The 26,923-nt window shown below is 42.3% G+C and overlaps 1 protein-coding gene across 1 annotated transcript in view; it reads right to left on the bottom strand.

Moving 5' to 3' along the window:
* Positions 1 to 2,500: 2,500 nt before the first annotated feature.
* LOC122920709 overlaps positions 2,501 to 26,923 on the bottom strand; it is a 97,674-nt gene continuing 73,251 nt past the window's right edge. The window contains exons 9-13 of the mRNA XM_044270417.1: positions 22,318 to 22,629; positions 21,403 to 21,708; positions 20,498 to 20,812; positions 16,914 to 16,958; positions 2,501 to 3,138 (exon numbers count right to left, since the gene is read on the bottom strand). Coding sequence (XP_044126352.1) covers positions 2,831 to 3,138; positions 16,914 to 16,958; positions 20,498 to 20,812; positions 21,403 to 21,708; positions 22,318 to 22,629 — 1,286 coding nt within the window. The 3' untranslated portion in view covers positions 2,501 to 2,830. The remainder of the gene's footprint in view (positions 3,139 to 16,913; positions 16,959 to 20,497; positions 20,813 to 21,402; positions 21,709 to 22,317; positions 22,630 to 26,923) is intronic.

Genomic DNA, 26,923 nt, shown 5'->3' with positions numbered 1-26,923 from the left:
TGACAAGCTCAGAGTCTTGTCTACGCAGTCTAGGGAATAAGATCAATGAACTTGAGGCTATAATGGCATCTGAGAATATAGATGTAGTGGCTGTTACTGAGAGTAATGACTGGGATATATCAAAGACAGAGAAGGCAAAAAAGGGGGGAGGGGTGGCCCTGTATGTGAAAGATAGCATAAAATCTAATTTGATACAAGTTAGCGAGAACAATTTAGAGTCAGTTTGGGTTACGTTGCAGCTTGATAATCATCGTGTAGGTGTGATATATAGACCACCTGGCCAAGTCAAAGAATTAGATGATCTACTAGTTGAGGAAATAGCTAAAACGACATTGAAGGGGGAAGTTATCATTATGGGAGACTTCAATCTTCCAGATGTAAACTGGAAAACCAAAATAGCTAGTTCTGCCAGGAGTACAGATATTCTAAATTCCCTGCTGGGATTATCTCTACAGCAAGTAGTGGAGGAGCCGACCCGGAAGGAGGCCATTTTAGATTTAGTATTCACAAATGGGAATCTGGTATCTGATATTACTGTAGGGAAAAGCTTGGGATCTAGTGATCACCAGTCAGTGTGGTTTACTATAAGTACAGTGACTGAGTCACACCAGAAAAACTGACTATACGAGTACGTGGTATACGAGTCCCTATCAGACTGGAACAGGAATTACAAGGAATTACCAAATTAAAAACAAAAGAAGGAAGGTCTATGGAAGAAGATAAAGAACTAGCTGACTGCCTCAATGAATACTTCTGCTCAGGGATCTGTTCTGGGACCCATATTCAGTTACATATTTATTCCCAGAATTTTTGTACAGTCACTCAGAATTGAGAAAGCTCGTTGGAAGAACGAGTGAAACGTTTTCAAGAAATCTACAGTACGTCCAGTTGCCTTGATTTATTCTTTACAGATATATACTTCTGTTCAGTTTTTACAAAGGAAAATGAAGGAGAAGGACCTCAGTTAGGAAGGAACACTAATGAATCTTTTGACGCATGTGTCTTTACAGAGGAAGAGGTTCTAAGTCAACTGTCTAAAATTAATACAAATAAGTCACAGGGGCCTGATGGGATACACCCAAAGCTATTAAAAGAGCTCAGCGGGGAACTAGCAAAACCATTAACAGATTTATTTAACCAATCACTGGCAACAGGAGTTGTCCCAGAAGATTGGAAATTAGCAAATGTTGTGTCCATTCACAAGAAAGGTAGTAGGGAGGAATCGGGCAACTATAGGCCAGTAAGCCTGACATCAATAGTGGGGAAATTAATGGAAACCATACTTAAGGAGAGGATTGTGGAACATCTAAAGTCCCATGGACTGAAAGATGAAAAACAGCATGGGTTTACTTCAGGGAGATCATGTCAAACTAATCTTATTGATTTTTTTGATTGAGTGACTAAAATAATAGATGGCGGAGGTGCAGTAGACATCGCTTATCTGGACTTTAGTAAGGCTTTTGATACTGTCCCACACAGAAGGCTTATCAATAAAGTGCAGTCTTTGGGCTTGGACTCCCATATTGTTGAATGGATTAGGCAGTGGCTGAGGGACAGAGAACAGAGGGTTGTAGTCAATGGAGTATATTCAGACCAGGGTCTTGTTACCAGTGGGGTACCTCAGGGATCTGTTCTGGGACCCAAATTGTTTAATATCTTTATCAGCGAAATTGCAGAAGGCCTCAATGGTAAGGTGTGTCTTTTTGCTGATGACACAGAGATTTGTAACAGGGTTGATGTTCCTGGAGGGATACACCAAATGGGAAAGAACTTAGGAAAACTAGAGGAATGGTCAAAAATCTGGCAACTAAAATTTTATGTTGATAAGTGCAAGACAATGCACCTGGGGCGTAAAAATTCAAGAGCAGAATATAAAATCAATGATACAGTCCTAACCCCAGTGTCTGAGGAAATGGATCATTATTTCAGAAGACTTAAAGGTAGGCAGACCATGTCACAGAGCAGCAGGAGATGCTAGCAGAATGCTGGGGTGTATAGGGAGAGGCATTACCAGTAGAAAGAGGGGGGCGCTCATGCCGCTCTACAGAGCACTAGTGAGACCTCATCTGGAGTATTGTGCTCAGTACTGGAGACCATATCTCCAGAAGGATATTGATACTTTGGAGAGAGTTCAGAGAAGAGCTACTAAACTGGTCCATGGATTGCAGGATAAAACTTACCAGGAAAGATTAAAGGACCTTAACATGTAGAGCTTGGAAGAAAGACGAGACAGAGGGGAGATGAGAGAAACTGCTAAATACATAAAGGGAATCAACAAGGGAAAAGAGGAGAGAAGATTTACAAGAAGGAAAACTGCTACAAGAGGACATAGTGTTACATTAGAGGGGCAAAGGTTTAAAAGTAATATCAGGAAGTATTACTTTACTGAGAGAGTAGTGGATGCAGGGAATAGCCTTCCTGCAGAAGTGGTAGCTGCAAATACAGTGGAGGAGTTTAAGCATGCATGGGATAGGCATAAGGCTATCCTTCATATAAGATAGGGCCGGGGCTATCCATAGTATTCAGTATATTGGGCAGACTAGATGGGCCAAATGCTTCTTATCTGCCGACACATTCTATGTTTCTATGTAATAAAAACTATCTTGATTTATAATAAAATAATTGATCTTCAGCTGGATCATCTGGCTGCTGTATGAAAGACCCTTGAGTCGTCTCTTGTCGCAATCTTATTTATATATTTTCGGCCTGTATAATTGTGTGGAGCCCCAGGAATATTACAGCCATAAAGGTATCAATGACTGAGGGCTCTCAATTTTTATCTTTTCTATTCACCGGCTAACTTGTAAAGAGAGATTCTTTCATTATATTCTTATTGAAGCTTCAGTGTGAAATGTTCCTCTTGTATCTGGAGATTATAATTCACCTCACATATCATTGTGCAGTCTCGGTCTGTCTCTTGGGCTGTGAAGGTGACTGTGGAAAAGCTGCCAGATCCGTCCTCTAGAGTCCGGTTCTCTATGCCACTGTCGATATGAAACATTCCTTTCCTCCAGGAGAACTCCGAATGATCTGCGTCACATCCATCAACATAACATGTGAGTGTGACTTTACCTCCCACCCGCGGATTCTCCGTCAGGCACTGAATGCCTTTGGTTTTCAGTGGTGGCTTTAGATGTCCTGTGGGGAGAAGAAGACAATGGACAATAAATTCTGCTGCTTCATCTCCTGGTCTCGGAGTCACTATTACATAGCGTTCTCCAATAAGATCAGAGAATCCCCAATAAGTATAAGGCCCCACTGTGTGTTCTGGATCTGTGCCTCTGCCCTGCAAAAGATAGAACATGTCCCATCTTTGGCTGAATCTTGAGGATTGCGGACCAATTGAAGTTAATGGGTCTGCATCGTGATGTGGGTTGCACACTGCCGAGGCCCGTGTTTTGTAGATCTGTGGTCTGCAAAACTGACATGGCAGTGAAACAGTTGTTTACATGAGGCCTTAAAGGATTTTCTGAGACTTTACAACTGATGACCTATGCCCTGGATAGGTCATCAGTATCTGATCAGTGGGGGTCTGACACCCGGGAGCTGTTGAGAAGGCAGCGGCACTCGCAGTAGCGCCACAGCCTTCTCTGACTAGGCCAGTGACGACATGTTTATCGGTCATGTGACCTAGGAGTAGCTCATTCAAGTAAATGGGCAATACCAAGCATGGCCACTATATAATGCACGGAGCTGTACTTGGTGAGCAGGGAGAAGACCACGGCACTCACAGGAGCACCAGTGCCTTCCCAAACAGCAGATGAGAGGGGGACTTGGGTGTCGGACCCCCACCAATCAGATACTGATGACCTATCAGTATTAATGTCCTGGAAAACCCTTTTAAGACACGTTCTTCATCCTGTTTTGGTAGGAAAGCCAGGAGACAACCCTGAGGGGGCCAGGAGATAACTGGGGAACACACGACCTGATGACTTACATTAATTGGAAGCTGACATTTCTATGACATGTTGTAATACTTCTCCAGAACCATAACTGTACCATGTCTTGTGTCCTGAACTGGAGTACATGAAAGTCTGAAGGCCTGTTTTGCTGATAAGAGCAAGACTTCAGGTTCGGATACTCCTTAAAAGGTAACTGTCATATTTTTAAAAAAGGAACGCTAACTCATCCCTTATCCAAACATTTTAAAGAGTTCCATCGTCAGGATCCAAGGGGTTTGACATTTGCGGCACTGGAGAAGGTGGATAAACACTGGAGGGGAGGCAACTATATTGCAAACATGTCACGGAGGGAGTCTAGGAGAATATTTGAGTTTGGCAGTGTATCACCTGCAGGATTAAATGCCGAATTGGAGATTTTCGGCTTTTTGTGAAAAATATGATGAAGGTTTGTGGCGATGCCCCTTGCCGAAGGGATATCCCATGTCTGGCTGTCTATCAGCACTGGGATGTCCCCTTGGTGATGGGCACCCCCACACAGCTCCATCCTAGAACTGACTCCAAATTTTAGAAAATTTTATGAAACCAATTTTTATAGAAACATTTTTATTACATTTTTATAGAATTTCATGCAATTTTATTACATTATACTGTATGTAGGAAGACTCGCAAACCAGTATAGTATATGTGCATATACTGATTTTACTTATAGTGTTCAAAATTATGTGCAATGCATTGTATTTAATTGTTATTTTAAAAACTAAAAGTGGGATTGCAATTTTGAAACATTGGTTGTTATTAATATGATATTTTGCATCTATTTTCCCAAAAACGCATGCATGCGAAAAAAATCGCATCAAAGACACACCATTACCGCAATGAGTTTTTTTGATACAAAAAAATGTGGTGAGTACTTGTTGACCCACCCCTGACCCATGTGTTGCGCTTTTTGCTTGATTTGCTGGGACCCGCCCAGAGCAATCAACAGACAAGTATATAAGGTCTTGGACTCTTGAATATGGACAAACCCACTGAGGAAGAAATAGGGATCTATTTTGAAACGCTTCTGGGATCGATGGGATATTCATAAAGAGTCCAAAATTCGAAGCATGGCCATGCAATATTGAAAAAGACCTAGGAAATTATCATCTGAAACGAATGTAAGCAAACCGACTGGTGTCCGATTCCATTAAACGGCTGGCGACTGACAATAATCCATGACCAAAAGATTGAAGCTTCACCACGATCTTAACCGCGATTAACAGAGTCTGTATTATTCGAAAGAAAAAGAAACAGCTCATCTCGCGATAATTGAAGCGATCGTACGGAGATCCGATTTTATGACGTCAGTTAAGCAACTACACTCTGTCGTTTGCATTTGACTAAACGGACACCAAGGTAAGTGCTTTTACACATGGGACGCCACAGAACTGCGCAAAAAGTGAGTATCATACTCATTACAGTTGAAGACTGCTATCGATTTTTTCCCTATCGATTTTTCCTATTCATTATTTGGATAGTTTTCATCTATAATATATAGATACCCAGAAAATCATAGGCGTATATTCCGTATGATAGAAGATTCAACATATAAAACATCCCTGATGAATCCCACCCATGATATAGAGATAATGGGAGAGAAAACGCACCAAATTGCAAAAAACGCAATGAAACCGCATGTGCGTTTTTTAGTTAAGTGAGGTTGTGATAAAGGCCTCTAGTGGAGGGCAAATAATCCTTCCATTAAAAGCTTGGGGAAACAGCCTTGAGTATATATTAACATTTATTTATTGTTTTAAAATGTATTTTATGTATGATATAGTATAAACAAACTAGAACAACAGTAGACATGTGAAAAATCAAATATTGGTTTTGAATATTACAACCAGTACAAGTGAACTAAATCTTGGATAGAAAATGTAAAATACAGAAAGAAAAAAATCGCACCAGGATAGAAAAAACGCATTAAAACCAGGGATGTAAATAACATCCGAAAACTCTAAACTGGTCTTGAAAGATATGATTTTGGATCCAGTCCGGATTTTTCCAAAGACCAATATCAGGTATAAATAGTACTGATTCATGGAATGGGGGTATGCCACTGAGGAAGGGGAAGCGTCTCCCCGAAACGCGTCTGGCGTCAAACATTTGGATGAATACCCCGTTTTTCTACATAACTTGGTGCACTATAAAGAAAAGGAATCCTTGGATTTAGCAACAGAAGATCGCAATACGTCATCCAGCAGCGCCAACAGAGAAAGGTCCGTGATCCTCACATTGAACTAACATCACCTGTGAGAGACATGTGGGACGCGAGCAGCTCCACCGCCGGGACGCCGGCAGATTCAACAGCGCAAGGGCATGAAATCAAGTCCCGACTTACCTGACGGCGCAAGTGAAGGTAAGCCCACAGTAGTGGGTATAAGAAATATCTTACCAAGTAACAAACAAACGAACCACTTTGGCTATCTAAGCGAAGAATCTCCATTGTGGTTACGCGTGAATTTACTGCATTAGTCAGCAGTCGGACATAATATAGTATCAGTCTGTAGTGGCTGAAGCACTTTCTTTGATACAGACGGTTGATACAAATGAACTGCTTTGACCACTTAAGTGAAGCATCTCTGCTGTAAGTTAGTTGCACACAAGCATATTGTGACAACCAATAGCTGGAAAACTGATACAATATATCACTAACTTGCAAGGGTTGGAGCGTTCTTTCGGCATAGACGTTTGGACAGACCTGCATAGATATAAGAAAAGACTCAATATCCAGAGACTGGTCCACTCAATGGCATAATATTTTTTATCCCAAACTGAATATAGGATTTAATGCTATATTAATTTTCATCAATTTGGCGTATTTTGGCGTATTTTGGCGTATTTTGTCAATTTATCAGATAGATACTGCTTGCACCAATTTGTCCCTACAACTGTCACGGATGGTGTACAGGAAACAAGACAAAGCAACATGCATATATGACTCACTGGATCCAAAGCTAAGGAACCAAAAGGGAGACCCCTGCACAAAACCTGGCACTTTCCCTGGCTGCTCAGCCTATGCAAAGATCCCAAAGGTGGATGGTTGCATATCCACGTACCTTGACTATATAACCCCTGAACACCCTACAATAGTGAGGGGACACGACCACCGGCTCCCTACACCAGACACGGAGGGAGTCAGGGTCACCTGGGATCCAGCAAACAGAAAATAACAGATAAATGTACAGCACTTAACTTTGTAGCAGACTGGGAAACAGGATCAGCATGCACACACACTCCAGGAAGTAGTATAAGCCGCCCAGTAAAGCATTATGGGGAGGAATTTAAAGGGAAGCAATCAGTCCAACTACATGACAGCTGAGAGAGGCTAACGAGATGAGGAACTGAATACCACAACAAAGAAAACTCAAGGAGGAGGTTCTGAAAGGCTTCTGTCAGAGCTTCTCAGCTGTCTGGTTGTGACATAAACAGACAATTTCACCACACCTAGGACCTCATAAGTCCAGGTGGGATACAGAGAGAGAGACATTTGGAGCCACCAGTACCTATTCTAATATTACTGTATTCGCTATGCAATGAACACATTATTGTATGAATTTACGGCATCTTGATAGAGATTAAGCACAAGTTTATTGTGTTCTCACAATTTCAACAGAGTACTTTTTATTGTATTTTTATTTATCCAATCATATGTTAAATAAAATATCCTATATTTCCATATAAGAGTGACCAATCCACTTTTTTCCTATATATATCTGAAATCTTGAGGGGTGACTCAAATTCTGGATTGGAGCACCTATCCTGAGAGAATAGGGGTGAGCGGATCCCTTTTTTCTATTATTTGGATAGTGTTTGCAATCGACTTTCCAGGAATTATTCGCACAAATATGGGACATTATTAATTTCCCTCAACAATCTGCATTGTACGGACTTTTTATGAGTTAATTTACCTATTACCTTACCCATCCCACTATTATGTGTATGTATGGTTTTATGTATTATTAAATTGCACTACTTTACCATACTATACTGGTCCTCTGCGTGAACCCATATGTTTGAGTGCCGGTCCAATACTATTTAGATTCATATTTTTTTTAATTTGCTAGTTTATTAGAGCTAGACATGTATACCTGAGTTAGTCTGTCAATGATTAACAAAAGATCTGTAATTATCTTATAATAAGAGCTTTCATTAATGTCCTCTGTCCCTTTCCACTGCTCCCTTAAAAGACCGTTGCTAGGGCTTGTCTGTCTTCCCTTTAGTATAAAAAGAAGACAGAGGCCCCTCCACACTGCAGGCCTGCATTAGGCTTCAGAGTCAGGAGGTGTGTCTCTCAGTAATCTAATCTGATTGGCTGGCAGGGAGCTGCTGGCTACAGCAAGTGTGTATGGGAAGTGAGGGAAAGCAGTTTTGACCTCAGAGAACTGGCGGAGGAGCCATCTTGAGAAGGTCCTCATATTGTAAATGTTTAAACAGCTGTAACTAAGGGAAAAACTGAAGGAAAACAGTGGTATGTGAAGATATGGCTTCACATACTGACTGGAATATATTGGCCAAAGTCTCAGTTTTTAACATCAGCGTAAAGGTTTGGCCAGTATTCTCAGTAGCATATTATTGTGGTGCACCTTTTGCAGTGATTTATGGATTGTTATACTGTCATCCACATATTATTCCATCTTGTGTAGGATGTTTTTGTGGTGCATGTGGTCCGCTGCCGACATCCTCCATTGGATGCATTTTTGCTGGGGATTGCCGTTAGCAGCGGATCGCATGCCGAGGGATTGCTCCCCGGGTATAAACACGCTACAGTGTTTGGGGTTCTGGGCACTTCCTTCCATTTAGGCCACTTCATTCTGTGATTTTTTTTTTGTTAAAACATGACAGATACCCTTTAAAGCGAGACTCTTAACTGAACTACAGCTCCACTTCAAAGGAAGGTTTATATTCTGATTTTATAAAATATATAGCGATATTTTAAGCAAAATGTAGCCAACTAAGAGAGGCCATTGGTCTGACTAACTGGGACGAAGTCCTCAAAAATAAAAATACAGCCACAAAATTGGATATTTTTAAAAGCATCCTAAACTCTAATTGTGAGAGGTACATACCTTATGGGAATAAAAGGTTAAGGAACGAGGAAAAAAAAAGTATGTGGATAAATAGAAATGTAAAGAAAGCAATAAATGACAAAAAGAAAACATTTAAATCACTAAAACAGGAGGGTGGCGAGGAAGCATTGAAAAACTATAAGGAAAAAATAGAATATGTAAAAGACAAATAAAAGCAGCCAAACAACAGACCGAGAGATTAATTGACAAAGAAAGCAAAACTGACCCTAAAATGTTCTTCAGTTATATAAATGGTAAAAAGTATAAATCCGAAAGTGTCGGCCCTTTACACAGCGATGAAAAGAAAGCAAAGCTATTAGATATTTTTTTCTCCACTGTATTCATTGAGGAAAATAAACTGTCAGATGAAATGCAGAATGTAAAAGTAAATTCCTCATTAAAAGTACCCTGTCTGACCCAGGAAGAAGTGGAGCTGCGTCTTAAAAAAGACGAAACTAGACAAATCGCCGGGAACACATGGCATACACCCTCGTATCCTAAGAGAATTAAGTAATGTCATAGTCAGAGCCTTATTTCTGATATTTAAGGACTCTATACTGACAGGGAGTGTTCCACAGGATTGGCGCATGACAAAGGTGGTGCCAATTTTTGAAAAGGGTCTAAAAACAGAGCCCGGAAACTATAGGCCGGTAAGTTTAACATCTGTCATGGGTAAACTGTTTGAAGGTTTTCTAAGAGATGCTATCTTTGAGTACCTCAATGAAAATAAGCAAATAACCTAATATCAGCATGGCTTCATGAGGGATCGGACATGTCAAACTAATTTAATCAGTTTCTATGAGAAGGTAAGTTCTAGACTTGACTGCGGTGAATAAATGGATGTCATCTATCTGGACAATATAATATATATATATATATATATATATATACACATACAAACGCTACAGAGGACAGTATAGTATATACATCTACTACAGAGAACAGTATACTGTATATATACCTACAGAGGACTGTATACATATACTACAGAGGACAGTATACTGTATACATACAGTACAGACCAAAAGTTTGGACACACCGTCTCATTCAGTGAAGGCAAAAGGGCCAACAAGTGCTAAGCATCTCTGGGAACTCCTTCAAGACTGTTGGAAGACCATTTCAGGTGATTACCTCTTGAAGCTCATCAAGAGAATGCCAAGAGTGTGCAAAGCAGTAATCAAAGCAAAAGGTGGTTTCTTTGAAGAACCTAGAATATGACATATTTTCAGTTCTCTTTGAATGAGAAGGTGTGTCCAAACTTTTGGTCTGTACTGTATACTAGAGGAGTGAGGACAGTATACTGTATATATACTACAGCAGACAGTATAATATGCTGGTTCAGTATGCCTTCAATTTTGAATAAATCCCCAACAGTGTCACCAGCAAAGCACCCCCACACCATCACACCACCTCCTCCATGCTTCACGGTGGGAACCAGGCATGTAGATTTCCACTGGTCTAATGTCCATTCCTTGTGTTCTTTAGCCCAAACAAGTCTCTTCTGCTTGTTGCCTGTCCTTAGCAGTGGTTTCCTAGCAGATATTCTACCATGAAGGCCTGATTCACACAGTCTCCTCCTAACAGTTGTTCTAGAGATGTGTCTGCTGCTAGAACTCTGGGTGGCATTGACCTGGTCTCTAATCTGAGCTGCTGTTAACCTGCGATTTCTGAGGCTGGTGACTCGGATGAACTTCTCCTCCGCAGCAGAGGTGACTCTTGCTCTTCCTTTCCTGGGGCGGTCCGCATGTGAGACAGTTTCTTTGTAGCGCTTGATGGTTTTTGTGACTGCACTTGGGGACACTTTCAAAGTTTTCCCAATTTTTCGGACTGACTGACCTTCATTTCTTAACCTCCTCCGGACCACCTAACGCAAGATCGCGTTCCGGAGGCGGCTGTCCCAGGCACAGTCACGCATATACGCGTCATCTCGCGAGACGCAAGATTTCCTTTGAATGCACGCACACAGGCGCGCGTGTTCACAGGATCGGAAGGTAAGCAAGTGGATCTACATGGGATGATCACCCCCCTGTAAAGCTCCATTCAGACGTCCGTATGTGTTTTATGGATCCACGCATCCATGGATCGGATCCGCAAAACACATACGGACGTCTGAATGGAGCCTTACAGGGGGGTGATCAATGACAGGGGGGTGATCAGCCCATATAGACTCCCTGATCACTTCTCTGTCATTGATCACCCCCCTGTAAGGCTCCATTCAGACGCCCATATGTGTTTTACGGATCCACGCATCCATGGATCAGATCCGCAAAACACATACGGACGTCTGAATGGAGCCTTACAGGGGGGTGATCAATGACAGGGGGGTGATCACCCCATATAGACTCCCTGATCACCCCCCTGTCATTGATCACCCCCCTGTAAGGCTCCATTCAGACATTTTTTTGGCACAAGTTAGCGGAAATTGATTATTATTTTTTTTTTCTTACAAAGTGTCATATTCCACTAACTTGTGTCAAAAAATAAAATCTCACATGAACTCACCATACCCCTCACGGAATCCAAATGCGTAAAATTTTTTAGACATTTATATTCCAGACTTCTTCTCACGCTTTAGGGCCCTAAAATGCCAGGGCAGTATAAATACCCCACATGTGACCCAATTTCGGAAAGAAGACACCCCAAGGTATTCCGTGAGGGGCATATTGAGTCCATGAAAGATTGAAATTTTTGTCCCAAGTTAGCGGAAAGGGAGACTTTGTGAGAAAAAACAAAAAAAAATCAATTTCCGCTAACTTGTGCCAAAAAAAAAAATTGGGCACAATTACCCCACAAGTGACCCCATTTTGGAAAGAAGACACCCCAAGGTATTCGGTGAGGGGCACGGCGAGTTCATAGAATTTTGTATTTTTTGTCACAAGTTAGCGGAAAATGATGATTTTTTTTATTTTTTTTCTTACAAAGTCTCATATTCCACTAACTTGTGACAAAAAATTAAAACTTCCATGAACTCACTCTGCCCATCACGAAATACCTTGGGGTGTCTTCTTTCCCAAATGGGGTCACTTGTGGGGTAGTTATACTGCCCTGGCATTTTGGGGGCCCAAATGCGTGCAAAGTAGTTTGAAATCAAAATGTGTAAAAAATGGCCTGTGAAATCCGAAAGGTGCTCTTTGGAATGTGGGCCCCTTTGCCCACCTAGGCTGCAAAAAAGTGTCACACATGTGGTATCGCCGTACTCAGGAGAAGTTGGGGAATGTGTTTTGGGGTGTCATTTTACATATACCCATGCTGGGTGAGAGAAATATCTCGGCAAAAGACAACTTTTCCCTTTTTTTTAATACAAAGTTGGCATTTGACCAATATATTTATCTCACCCAGCATGGGTATATGTAAAATGACACCCCAAAACACATTCCCCAACTTCTCCTGAGTACGGCGATACCACATGTGTGACACTTTTTTGCAGCCTAGGTGGGCAAAGGGGCCCACATTCGAAAGAGCACCTTTCGGATTTCACAGGCCATTTTTTACACATTTTGATTTCAAACTACTTCGCACGCATTTGGGCCCCAAAAATGCCAGGGCAGTATAACTACGCCACAAGTGACCCCATTTTGGAAAGAAGACACCCCAAGGTATTTCATGATGGGCATAGTGAGTTCATGGAAGTTTTTATTTTTTGTCACAAGTTAGTGGAATATGAGACTTTGTAAGGAAAAAGAAATTCATCATTTTCCGCTAACTTGTGCCAAAAATTAATTTGTAAAATTGTACTGTGTGTATATATATATATATATATATATATATACATACACACACTACAGAGGACAGTATACTGGAGAGGGTTCAGAGGAGACAACTAAAGTAATAACGAATGGGTGGACTACAGTACCCAGAAAGATTATCAAAATTAGGGTTATTCACTTTAGAAAAAAGACAACTGAGGGGAGATCTAATTACTATGTATAAATATATCGGGTCAGTACAGAGATCACTCCCATCATCTATTTATTCTCATGAGACTGTGACGAGGGGACATCCTCTGGAGGAAAAAAAAAACATAAAAGAGGAATCTTTACGGTAAGAGCAGTGAGACTATGGACTCTTTACTGTAAGAGCAGTGAGACTATGGACTCTATACTGTAAGAGCAGTGAGACTGTGGACTCTTTACTGTAAGAGCGGTGAGACTATGGACTCTTTACTGTAAGAGCAGTGAGACTATGGACTCTTTACTGTAAGAGCAGTGAGACTATGGGCTCTTTACTGTAAGAGCGGTGAGACTATGGGCTCTTTACTGTAAGAGCGGTGAGACTATGGGCTCTTTACTGTAAGAGCAGTGAGACTATGGACTCTTTACTGTAAGAGCAGTGAGACTATGGACTCTTTACTGTAAGAGCGGTGAGACTATGGACTCTTTACTGTACGAGCGGTGAGACTATGGACTCTTTACTGTAAGAGCGGTGAGACTATGGACTCTTTACTGTAAGAGCGGTGAGACTATGGACTCTATACTGTAAGAGCACTGAGACTATGGACTCTTTACTGTAAGAGCGGTGAGACTATGGACTCTTTACTGTAAGAGCGGTGAGACTATGGACTCTTTACTGTAAGAGCGGTGAGACTATGGACTCTATACTGTAAGAGCAGTGAGACTGTGGACTCTTTACTGTAAGAGCGGTGAGACTATGGACTCTTTACTGTAAGAGCAGTGAGACTATGGACTCTTTACTGTAAGAGCAGTGAGACTATGGGCTCTTTACTGTAAGAGCGGTGAGACTATGGGCTCTTTACTGTAAGAGCGGTGAGACTATGGGCTCTTTACTGTAAGAGCAGTGAGACTATGGACTCTTTACTGTAAGAGCAGTGAGACTATGGACTCTTTACTGTAAGAGCGGTGAGACTATGGACTCTTTACTGTACGAGCGGTGAGACTATGGACTCTTTACTGTAAGAGCGGTGAGACTATGGACTCTTTACTGTAAGAGCGGTGAGACTATGGACTCTATACTGTAAGAGCACTGAGACTATGGACTCTTTACTGTAAGAGCGGTGAGACTATGGACTCTTTACTGTAAGAGCGGTGAGACTATGGACTCTTTACTGTAAGAGCGGTGAGACTATGGACTCTATACTGTAAGAGCACTGAGACTATGGACTCTATACTGTAAGAGCACTGAGACTATGGACTCTTTACCGTAAGAGCAGTGAGACTGTGGACTCTTTACTGTAAGAGCAGTGAGACTGTGGACTCTATACTGTAAGAGCAGTGAGACTATGGACTCTGTACTGTAAGAGCAGTGAGACTATGGACTCTGTACTGTAAGAGCGGTGAGACTATGGACTCTATACTGTAAGAGCAGTGAGACTATGCATTCTTTACTGTAAGAGCAGTGAGACTATGGACTCTATACTGTAAGAGCAGTGAGACTATGGACTCTGTACTGTAAGAGCAGTGAGACTATGGACTCTATACTGTAAGAGCAGTGAGACTATGGACTCTGTACTGTAAGAGCAGTGAGACTATGGACTCTATACTGTAAGAGCAGTGAGACTATGGACTCTGTACTGTAAGAGCAGTGAGACTATGGACTCTATACTGTAAGAGCAGTGAGACTATGGACTCTTTACTGTAAGAGCAGTGAGACTGTGGACTCTTTACTGTAAGAGCAGTGAGACTGTGGACTCTTTACTGTAAGAGCAGTGAGACTGTGGACTCTTTACTGTAAGAGCAGTGAGACTATGGACTCTATACTGTAAGAGCAGTGAGACTATGGACTCTGTACTGTAAGAGCGGTGAGACTATGGACTCTATACTGTAAGAGCAGTGAGACTATGGACTCTGTACTGTAAGAGCAGTGAGACTATGGACTCTATACTGTAAGAGCAGTGAGACTATGGACTCTGTACTGTAAGAGCAGTGAGACTATGGACTCTATACCGTAAGAGCGGTGAGACTATGGACTCTTTACTGTAAGAGCAGTGAGACTATGGACTCTTTACTGTAAGAGCAGTGAGACTATGGACTCTGTACTGTAAGAGCAGTGAGACTATGGACTCTATACAGTAAGAGCAGTGAGACTATGGACTCTATACTGGAAGAGCACTAAGACTATGGAACTCTCTGCCTGAGGAGGTGGTGATAGTGAATTCACTAAAACAGTTGAAGAAGGGCCTGGATGTGTTTCTGGAGTGTAATAATATGGACAGATGTCTTTTTTTCAGCCTTATAAACAATGTTACTATAATGTCCAACTGTTGCACTTATCAATATACAAAGGATAAAGAACATAAAAAACCTTTTTTCTCACATAAGGACATAATTGCCACTAAAACACTTTTTCCGGATTATTGGACTTGCCCCATTTAAATTCTGGATTATCAGAATTATATAAATAAAATCCGCTCTACATCTCTGAGTATCCTGCTGATTACGTCATTTAACCCTTAGGCTACCAGAGGTTTTTTCATTTTTGGGTTTTCATTTTTCTTCCCTATTTTCCTTGAGCCATAACTTTTTTATATTTCCGGTCACAGCTAGTATAAGGACTTTTTTTTTGCGGGACAAGTTGTACTTTCTAATGCCACCATTAATTATGGCATAAAATGTAATACCATTTTGGAGTGTGCTTGACTTTTTGATCACATTTTATTAAATTTTTTTGGGTAAGAGAAGCAATGAAACATTTTTTAAATAGGCCATTTTGACCCTTTTTTCTGTTACGCCATTCGTCGTATTGGATTTTTTTTTTCCATTTTAATAGTATGGGCGTTTTCGGTCGTGGTGATACCCCTGATGTTTATATTTATTGTTATTTAGGTATTTATTTTTTAATTATACGGAAAGGGGGGTGATTTAAACTTATATATATATATATATATATATAACATTTGTTTTTTTCATTTTTGTGATGATTTTGTGGCTCATATATGAGCCTATAAATTATGTTTTTTTATTTTTTATTTTGTTCTATCAGGAATTTTTAAAATGCCATTCAAACTTAATATTGCTCATTTCTTATCCTGGCCTGCCATCTGGCCTTGTCAGTGAGGCTGAAAGTATTCAGTGCAACTATCGATGCCCCAATTGGCCACATGGGGCATCGGTAGGAAGCCCGGAAGAACGAGCTTCCGGTTTTTTGCGCATTTGGATGCTGTGATCTCACTTGGTCACGGCATCTAAGGCATTTAATTACCGCGATCGGCATTATTTCTGGTCACTGTAATTAGCCGCAGGTCTCTTCTGTTTCAAACAGCAGAGATCTGCTGGCCATGGCGCCCGCTGCACGTGGGAGCAGGCGCCATGTTTACACATCGCTCCAGCGCTGTACATGTACGGCGCTGATGGCGAACGGGTTAATGTTTTGCTAATAAGAGCAAGACTTCAGGTTCTGATACCCTTTAAAGAGAGACTCTTCACTGAACTACAGCTCCATTTCAAAGGAAGGTTTATATCAGGCATACTCAACCTGCGGCCCTCCAGCTGTTGTAAAACTACAACTCCCACAATGCCCTGCTGTAGGCTGATAGCTGTTGTCTGTTCGGGCATGCTGGGAGTTGTAGTTTTGCAACAGCTGGAGGGCCGCAGGTTGAGCATGCCTGGTTTATATTATGATTTTATTAAATATAAGAAGTAGTATATACTGTGCATATAGCGATATAATGTCCTTCTTTTGCACTTATCTATATACAAAGGATAAAGAACATAATACACAATGACATCAACACTTCAGCTGGAGTCACATCCAGAGTGGAGGCACTTACACCACCGATGTTTATTTCTTCATATATCTCACCCGAAGAAATAATTGTAGAATCCAAGTATGAAGTGAAGTCTATAAAACTAGAACTCTACTAAATGAGAAACAAAGCTCATGATTCCTTCCTCTTCAGGGACTTGGATGGTAAGTGCTGATAGATTCTCTCCACAAGACTGTCACTTACCTGAGTGTGGTGTGGGGAGAGGCAGATGTCCATCGGAGGTCCTTCCTATTGACAGAAAAATCAGTGTGTGAGAAGATCTACTGCACATGAGCAGATAGGACACAATGCCTGGATCTACAGGAGACGTACAGAGGAACCATATGGAGACGGTCACCTAGGAGCTCAATCAATGTGATTATACAGTTCACTTTTATACAGTTTACAATTAGGGATAAGCAAATTTCATATTTTCAAGTTCGTGTGCGGGTTCGTTTTGTGGTATTTACTGAATTGCGTTATGGATTCCATCACCACAGACCATAACGCAATTCCGTGACTGAATGCATAACAGAGAGGACTCCAGCATAATGTAAACTGGACGGATCCGTTATGCAGGCCATAGACTTTTATTATGACGGAATGAGTAATGGAATCCATCAGTAAATAACACGCACACGAACTTCAAAATATGAAATTCGCTCATCCCTATTTACAATAGCAAGAAAAAGTAAGTGAACCCTTTGTAATTCCATGGATTTTTGCTTTGATTACTGATAAAATGTACTCTGATTGGTTTTTAAATCACAATTACATTGAAACACAATGAGAGTTATTGGCACAAGGCAAATGTGCCCATATTCACAAAAGGTCCTCTACATCTAGGTCATCTACATGTAATTATAGACCAGTTAGTTTAACTTCTGTTGTGGGAAAAATGTTTGAAGGACTCTTAAGGGACTATATTCACGAGTATGTGACTGTAAATAATATCATAAGCGATAACCAACATGAGTTTACCGAGGACGGAAGTTGTCAGACTAACCTGATTTGTTTTTATGAGGTGATGAGTAGAAGCCTGGACAGAGGGTCGGCTGTGGATGTAGTGAGGTGAGTAGTAGTCTGGACAGAGGGGCGGCTGTGGATGTAGTGAGATGAGTAGAATCCTGGACAGAGGGGCGGCTGTGGATGTAGTGAGGTGAGTAGAAGCCTGGACAGAGGGGCGGCTGTGGATGTAGTGAGGTGAGTAGTAGCCTGGACAGAGGGGCGGCTGTGGATATAGTGAGGTGAGTAGAAGCCTGGACAGAGGGGCGGCTGTGGATATAGTGAGGTAAGTAGTAGCCTGGACAGAGGAGCGGCTGTGGATATAGTGAGGTGAGTAGAAGCCTGGACAGAGGGGCGGCTGTGGATGCAGTGAGGCGAGTAGTAGCCTGGACAGAGGGGCGGCTGTGGATGTAGTGAGGTGAGTAGAAGCCTGGACAGAGGGGCGGCTGTGGATGTAGTGAGGCGAGTAGTAGCCTGGACAGAGGGGCGGCTGTGGATGTAGTGAGGCGAGTAGTAGCCTGGACAGAGGGGCGGCTGTGGATATAGTGAGGTGAGTAGAATCCTGGACAGAGGGGCGGCTGTGGATGTAATGAGGAGAGTAGAAGCCTGGACAGAGAGGCGGCTGTGGATATAGTGAGATGAGTAGAATCCTGGACAGAGGGGCGGCTGTGGATATAGTGAGGTGAGTAGAATCCTGGACAGAGGGGCGGCTGTGGATGTAATGAGGAGAGTAGAAGCCTGGACAGAGAGGCGGCTGTGGATATAGTGAGGCGAGTAGAAGCCTGGACAGAGGGGCGGCTGTAGATGTAGAGAGGTGAGTAGAAGCCTGGACAGAGGGTCGGCTGTGGATGTAGAGAGGTGAGTAGAAGCCTGGACAGAGGGTCGGCTGTGGATATAGTGAGGTGAGTAGAAGCCTGGACAGAGGGGTGGCTGTGGATGTAGTGAGGCGAGTAGAAGCCTGGACAGAGGGGCGGCTGTGGATGTAGTAAGATGAATAGAAGCCTGGACAGAGGAGCGGCTGTGGCTGCAGTGAGGTGAGTAGAAGCCTGGACAGAGGGGCGGCTGTGGATGTAGTAAGATGAATAGAAGCCTGGACAGAGGAGCGGCTGTGGATGTAGTGAGGTGAGTAGAAGCCTGGACAGCGGGGCGGCTATGGATATAGTGAGATGAGTAGAATCCTGGACAGAGGGGCGGCTGTGGATATAGTGAGATGAGTTGAATCCTGGACAGAGGGGCGGCTGTGGATGTAATGAGGAGAGTAGAAGCCTGGACAGAGGGGCGGCTGTGAATGTAGTAAGGTGAGTAGAAGCCTGGACAGAGGGGCGGCTGTGAATGTAGTAAGGTGAGTAGAAGCCTGGACAGAGTGAGGGCTGTAGATGTAGAGAGGTGAGTAGAAGCCTGGACAGAAGGGCGGCTGTGGATGTAATGAGGAGAGTAGAAGCCTGGACAGAGGGGCGGCTGTGGATGTAATGAGGAGAGTAGAAGCCTGGACAGAGGGGCGGCTGTGGATGTAGTGAGGTAAGTAGAAGCCTGGACAGAGGGGCGGCTGTGGATGTAGTGTTTCTGGATTTTGGTTTCTAGTGTTTTTGGAGAGGATGGCTGTCCAGCGCTGGGAGGAGGAGAGGTGAATGTGTCCACCAGGTCAGGGCTGCAGAGGAGAGGATGGTTGTCCAGCACTGGGAGGAGAGGTCAGTGTGTCCACCAGGTCAGAGCTACAGGGGAGAGGATGGTTGTCCAGCACTGGGAGGAGAGGTCAGTGTGTCGACCAGGTCAGGGCTGCAGGGGAGAGGATGGTTGTCCAGTACTGGGAGGAGAGGTCAGTGTATACACCAGGTCAGAGCGACAGGGGAGAGGATGGCTGTCCAGCACTGGGAGGAGAGGTCAGTGTGTCCACCAGGTCCGGGTTGCAGGGGAGAGGATTGGAGGAGAGGTCAGTGTGTCCACCAGGTCCGGGCTGCAGGGGAGAGGATTGGAGGAGAGGTCAGTGTGTCCACCAGGTCAGGGCTGCAGGGGAGAGGATTGGAGGAGGATGAGAAGAGGTGAGTGTGTCCACCAGGTCTGGACTGCAGGGGAGAGGACTGGAGGGGGAGAGGTGAGTGTGTCCACCAGGTCAGGGCTGCAGGGGATAGGATCCGAAGCACACAACAAGATTGGCAAACAAATGGTTCAATGACAATGAAGTAGAGGAGCTAGATTGGCCCCCACAGTCCCCAGACTTCAACCCAATCGAACATTTGTGGGTAGAGTTGAAGAAAAAGCTGTATTTGTACCCTAGTGAGTTGACCAGTATGCACCAACATTGGGAACATGTAGAAGAAAACTGGTAAAAGATTTGATCATGCTTGAATTTGAGCGAGAGCATGCCCAGAAAGGATTCAGGCAGTGTTAAAAAATAAAAGTGGATTAACAAAATAACAAAATTAAAATGTATAATTTTAGGAGCAAAACAGTAACACTGCAGTTACATGACAAGAATCTGCACAGCTAATCAAAAGCTAAATAGCTGCAAGTCCAATTTATGTATGAGAGAGCCCAGATGACTGTCTGTAAGATGATGGGAGTCTCACGTTCAAAGCTGTAGTGGATGGTGAGATCTGGAGCCTGAAAGTCAAAAGTGCAAAGCATTGTTACCCTTTTGCTCGACAGTATAATTGTGACTTCGATTACAATCAGACCACATTTGATTAGAAATCAGCGCAGAAATCCAGGAAGTTACAATCGGTTCAGTAAACTTTTCTTGTAACTGTATGACTTTCTATTTTGTGAAATCAGAGTGCACTTACCTGAGAGGCGCAGGGTGCACAGCTGCTCATATACTTTCTTAGTGACAGAATGTGCCACCTCACAGCGGATGGACGCCCCATGGTCCTTGTCCTGGGGAGTGAACCTCAGGCTGCTGGAACAAGTGCATAGAGAGTCCTTTCCAATCTGTGGATCTGATGTGGTGACAAAGTCGCTGGGAAACGGGTCGAACTCTTTATACCATTTCACGTGAATGTCTGGTGTGAATCCAGATATGGTCGCTGTGAATGTGGCTTCCTTCCCTGCGACAGGTCTCTCCGGCCGCACACTTATCTCTGAAAACTTTGGTACTTTATCTGCAAGAAACCAAGAGAGCAAGATTACTGCGCTCAGCTGTGCACCTACAGCGAGGAGACATCACAAGCCGGCCGGCCGTGCAGATCCCAATACCCCGACAGTCAGAGCCGCCATTGACACCCTTGGGGGGGGGTTTCTTTGGATGGAAATAATTAGTCTCATTAGGAGGTAAACCTGCTATAACTGCTTCCAGCTACAACCATAGCGGAACGGAGGCCGTCAGAGTAAGATATTTCATCAGTGCAGATGTCGGGATCCAGCAGATGTCCCGTCCAGTGGTTATCTGCTGGACCGCACACATTTTCTCCTCGGGTCCTCGCCGCTTATCTCCTCTCCGCTCTTTACATAGTACATGATCACATTTCTCACAACTCCTTGAGATAAGTGGCGCTTGCATCTCCTGATCTGCCCTACTCTGCTGAAAATGACTTCAACTTTCCAATATGTTTGGCCGCCTTCAGATCTCCAGGAGTGCTGCCTGCAGGTGGAGTGGCCTTTATTGTACCTTTTATATGGTCACAGGGTTTCCACCTTAGAGAAGGCACTTTTTTCTATAATTTACTAATTTAGTCCCAGAGCAGTTTCTTACCCGGGAGCTTTATATAATGGGTCTTCTTGAGCGTCGCTGTCATGTTCTTGGGCTTCACAGAGCAGGTGTAAGCTTTGGCGTAGTCCAGGGCTGTAGCAGTGATCTGCAGTGAGCAGGATACGGACCCGTCCTCCTCAGGGATTTGCTTCGCTACTCCTTGTCCGCTCTCCAGGGGTTTATCGCTCTTTAACCACTTCACCTCTACATCTTTCGGGTTTGCGTTGGTCACCTTGCAGCGCAGAGTCACAGGCTGGCCGTATCTGGCGTCACTGGGCTCGCTGGTGATGTCACTAAGGACTGGGGACCCTGAGAAGACATTTTAATTATACAGTAAATGAATGTTATATGCAGGTTTTACGGGGTGCCGGCCTAGATCCCCCTCCTGTCAGATTACAAGGGCCACTGACTATTGGCTCACAAGGTGTCTGGACTCCAGTGGGATACGGCCGCACATTGTCCCCATGAGGAATGACAGGAACAGAAGCGATAACTGATTTATCTGGATGATTTTAGAAGAAACGAAGAAAGAAAAGAGAAGATGAAGAGAACATACAAAATACGTGTTACACCCGGAGCCTAGTGCTGCAGGCGCCACACGGGAGCCTCTGCAGAATGAATTCATCCAGGACTATAATCCCCATCATGGACATTATAAAATTTGTATTTATACTGTAGGTGCATAGTTTTCAGACCGCACTCCAGTATAAGCGGTGTTCATGTGAAGGACTGTATTCAGCCAGACAAGTTAGTGCACATCAGGGAAGCAACGTTTTGGGCTTAGGACACATATAGCCCTTTATCAAGCGTGTTTGTGCGCCTTAGTAGCACACCGGCTGTAGCTTTATAATATAATCAGTGTGGTGCTGATAGGAGAAGCATAACCCATTCCCAGTACAGGACTGGTCTGATAATTACCTGCCAGGTTCATTGTAAATATTCTTGTAATAGTCTCTCCGCAGTGCGTCAGGTCCAGACGGAAATCCCGCTCATCATAACCAGTGTCCGGCGTCCACAGCAACTGTACGGTTCCCCTGAAAGAACCAGAGTCCGGATCCTCCTGAAAAGTCTTTATGTACTTATCTTGTGATATCCGAGTTACACCATTATACCAAATGAAAGTTAAATCTTCAGGGTACAAGTCACTGACATCGCAGGATAAGGTCAATAAAGTACCAGGCTCAGGAGACGAGGAAATACAAGAAATATCAGACACCGTGGGCCGCGAAACTGCAGGAGAGAAAATATAATTATATATACAGTAGAGTATGGGGTCAGCGATGTGTGATATAGAATAACAGGTGTCATATACAGTACAGTATGGAGTCAGCGATAGGAGATATACAATAACAGGTGTCATATACGGTACAGTATGGAGTCAGCAATGTGCGATATAGAATAACGGGTGTCATATACAGTACAGTATGGAGTCAGCTATGTATGATATAGAATAACAGGCGTCATATACAGTACAGTATGGAGTCAGCGATGTGTGATATAGAATAACAGGTGTCATATACAGCACAGTATGGAGTCAGCGATGTGTGATATAGAATAACAGGTGTCATATAAAGTACAGTATGGAGTCAGCGATGGGAGATATACAATAACAGGTGTCATATACAGCACAGTATGGAGTCAGCGATGTGTGATATAGAATAACAGGTGTCATATAAAGTACAGTATGGAGTCAGCAATGTGCGATATAGAATAACGGGTGTCATATACAGTACAGTATGGAGTCAGCGATGTGTGATATATAATAACAGGTGTCATATACAGTACAGTATGGAGTCAGCGATGTGTGATATAGAATAACAGGTGTCATATACAGTACAGTATGGAGTCAGCGATGTGTGATATAGAATAACAGGTGTCATATACAGTACAGTACGGAGTCAGTGATGTGTGATATAGAATAACAGGTGTCATACAGTACAGTACGGAGTCAGCGATGTGTGATATATAATAACAGGTGTCATATACAGTACAGTATGGAGTTAGTGATGTGTGATATATAATAACAGGTGTCATATACAGTACAGTACGGAGTCAGCTATAGAATAACATGTGTCATATACAGTACAGTCGTCAGTGATGTATGATATAGAATAACACATGACATATACAGTACAGTATGGAGTCAGCGATGTGTGACATAGAATAACAGGTGTCATATACAGTACAGTATGGAGTCAGCGATGTGTGATATAGAATAACAGGTGTCATGTACAGTATGGAGTCAGCGATGTGTTATATAGAATAACACGTGACATATACAGTACAGTATGGAGTCAGCGATGTGTGATATATAATAACAGGTGTCATATGCAGTACAGTATGGAGTCAGCGATGGGAGATATATAATAACAGGTGTCATATGCAGCACAGTATGGAGTCAGCAATGTGTGATATATAATAACAGGTGTCATATACAGTACAGTATGGAGTCAGCGATGTGTGATATAGAATAACAGGTGTCATATACAGTACAGTATGGAGTCAGCGATGTGTGATATATAATAACAGGTTACATATACAGTACAGTATGGAGTCAGCTATAGAATAACATGTGTCATATACAGTACAGTCGTCAGTGATGTATGATATAGAATAACACATGACATATACAGTACAGTATGGAGTCAGCGATGTGTGACATAGAATAACAGGTGTCATATACAGTACAGTATGGAGTCAGCGATATAGAATAACAGGTGTCATGTACAGTACAGTATCGAGTCAGCGATAGGAGATATACAATAACAGGTGTCATACAGTAGAGTATGGAGTCAGCGATGTGTGATATAGAATAACAGGTGTCATATACAGTACAGTATGGAGTCAGCGATGTGTGATATAGAATAACAGGTGTCATATACAGTACAGTATGGAGTCAGCGATGTGTGATATAGAATAACAGGTGTCATATACAGTACAGTATGGAGTCAGCGATGTGTGATATAGAATAACAGGTGTCATGTACAGTATGGAGTCAGCGATGTGTTATATAGAATAACAGGTGTCATATACAGTACAGTATGGAGTCAGCGATGTGTGATATAGAATAACAGGTGTCATATACAGTACAGTATGGAGTCAGCGATGTGTGATATAGAATAACAGGTGTCATATACAGTACAGTATGGAGTCAGCGATGTGTGATATAGAATAACAGGTGTCATATACAGTACAGTATGGAGTCAGCGATGTGTGATATAGAATAACAGGTGTCATGTACAGTATGGAGTCAGCGATGTGTTATATAGAATAACAGGTGTCATATACAGTACAGTATGGAGTCAGCGATGTGTGATATAGAATAACAGGTGTCATATACAGTACAGTATGGAGTCAGCGATGTGTGATATATAATAACAGGTGTCATATGCAGTACAGTATGGAGTCAGCGATGCGTGATATATAATAACAGGTGTCATATGCAGCACAGTATGGAGTCAGCAATGTGTGATATATAATAACAGGTGTCATATACAGTACAGTACGGAGTAAGCAATGTGTGATATATAATAACAGGTTACATATACAGTACAGTATGGAGTCAGCTATAGAATAACATGTGTCATATACAGTACAGTCGTCAGTGATGTATGATATAGAATAACACATGACATATACAGTACAGTATGGAGTCAGCGATGTGTGATATAGAATAACAGGTTTCATATACAGTACAGTATGGCGTCAGCGATGTGAGATATAGAATAATAGGTGTCATATACAGTACAGTATGGAGTCAGCTATGTATGATATAGAATAACAGATGTCATATACAGTACAGTATGGAGTCAGCGATGTGCGATATAGAATAACAGGTGTCATATACAGTACAGTATGGAGTCAGCGATGTGCGATATAGAATAACAGGTTTCATATACAGTACAGTATGGAGTCAGCGATGTGTGATATAGAATAACAGGTGTCATATACAGCACAGTATGGAGTCAGCGATGTGCGATATAGAATAACAGGTTTCATATACAGTACAGTATGGAGTCAGCGATGTGTGATATAGAATAACAGGTGTCATATACAGTACAGTATGGAGTCAGCTATGTATGATATAGAATAACAGATGTCATACAGTACAGTATGGAGTCAGTGATGTGTGATATAGAATAACAGGTGTCATATACAGTACAGTATGGAGTCAGCGATGTGTGATATAGAATAACAGGTGTCATATACAGCACAGTACGGAGTCAGTGATGTGTGATATAGAATAACAGGTTTCATATACAGTACAGTATGGAGTCAGTGATGTGTGATATAGAATAACAGGTGTCATATACAGTACAGTATGGAGTCAGCGATGTGTGATATATAATAACAGGTGTCATATACAGTACAGTATGGAGTCAGCGATGTGTGATATAGAATAACAGGTGTCATATACAGTACAGTATGGAGTCAGCGATGTGAGATATAGAATAACAGGTGTCATATACAGTACAGTATGGAGTCAGCGATGTGTGACATAGAATAACAGGTGTCATATACAGTACAGTATGGAGTCAGCGATGTGTGATATAGAATAACAGGTGTCATATACAGTACAGTATGGAGTCAGCTATGTATGATATAGAATAACAGATGGCATACAGTACAGTATGGAGTCAGTGATGTGTGATATAGAATAACAGGTGTCATATACAGTACAGTATGGAGTCAGCGATGTGTGATATAGAATAACAGGTGTCTATACAGTACAGTATGGAGTCAGCTATGTATGATATAGAATAACAGATGTCATACAGTACAGTATGGAGTCAGCGATGTGTGATATAGAATAACAGGTGTCATATACAGTACAGTATGGAGTCAGCTATGTGTGATATAGAATAACTGGTGTCATATACAGTACAGTATGGAGTCAGCGATGTGTGATATAGAATAACAGGTGTCATATACAGTACAGTATGGAGTCAGTGATGTGCGATATAGAATAAAAGGTGTCATACAGTACAGTATGGAGTCAGCGATGTGTGATATAGAATAACAGGTGTTATATACAGTACAGTATGGAGTCAGTGATGTGTGATATAGAATAACGTGTCATATACAGTACAGTATGGAGTCAGCGATGTGTGACATAGAATAACAGGTGTCATATACAGTACAGTATGGAGTCAGCGATGTGTGATATAGAATAACAGGTGTCATATACAGTACAGTATGGAGTCAGCTATGTATGATATAGAATAACAGATGGCATACAGTACAGTATGGAGTCAGTGATGTGTGATATAGAATAACAGGTGTCATATACAGTACAGTATGGAGTCAGCGATGTGTGATATAGAATAACAGGTGTCATATACAGTACAGTATGGAGTCAGCGATGTGTGATATAGAATAACAGGTGTCATATACAGTACAGTATGGAGTCAGCTATGTATGATATAGAATAACAGATGTCATACAGTACAGTATGGAGTCAGTGATGTGTGATATAGAATAACAGGTGTCATATACAGTACAGTATGGAGTCAGCGATGTGAGA

This window comes from Bufo gargarizans, chromosome 10 (assembly GCF_014858855.1).
Source record: "Bufo gargarizans isolate SCDJY-AF-19 chromosome 10, ASM1485885v1, whole genome shotgun sequence".
Classification (NCBI taxonomy): Eukaryota; Metazoa; Chordata; class Amphibia; order Anura; family Bufonidae; genus Bufo; species Bufo gargarizans.
This window is presented reverse-complemented; position numbering and strand designations above follow the sequence as displayed.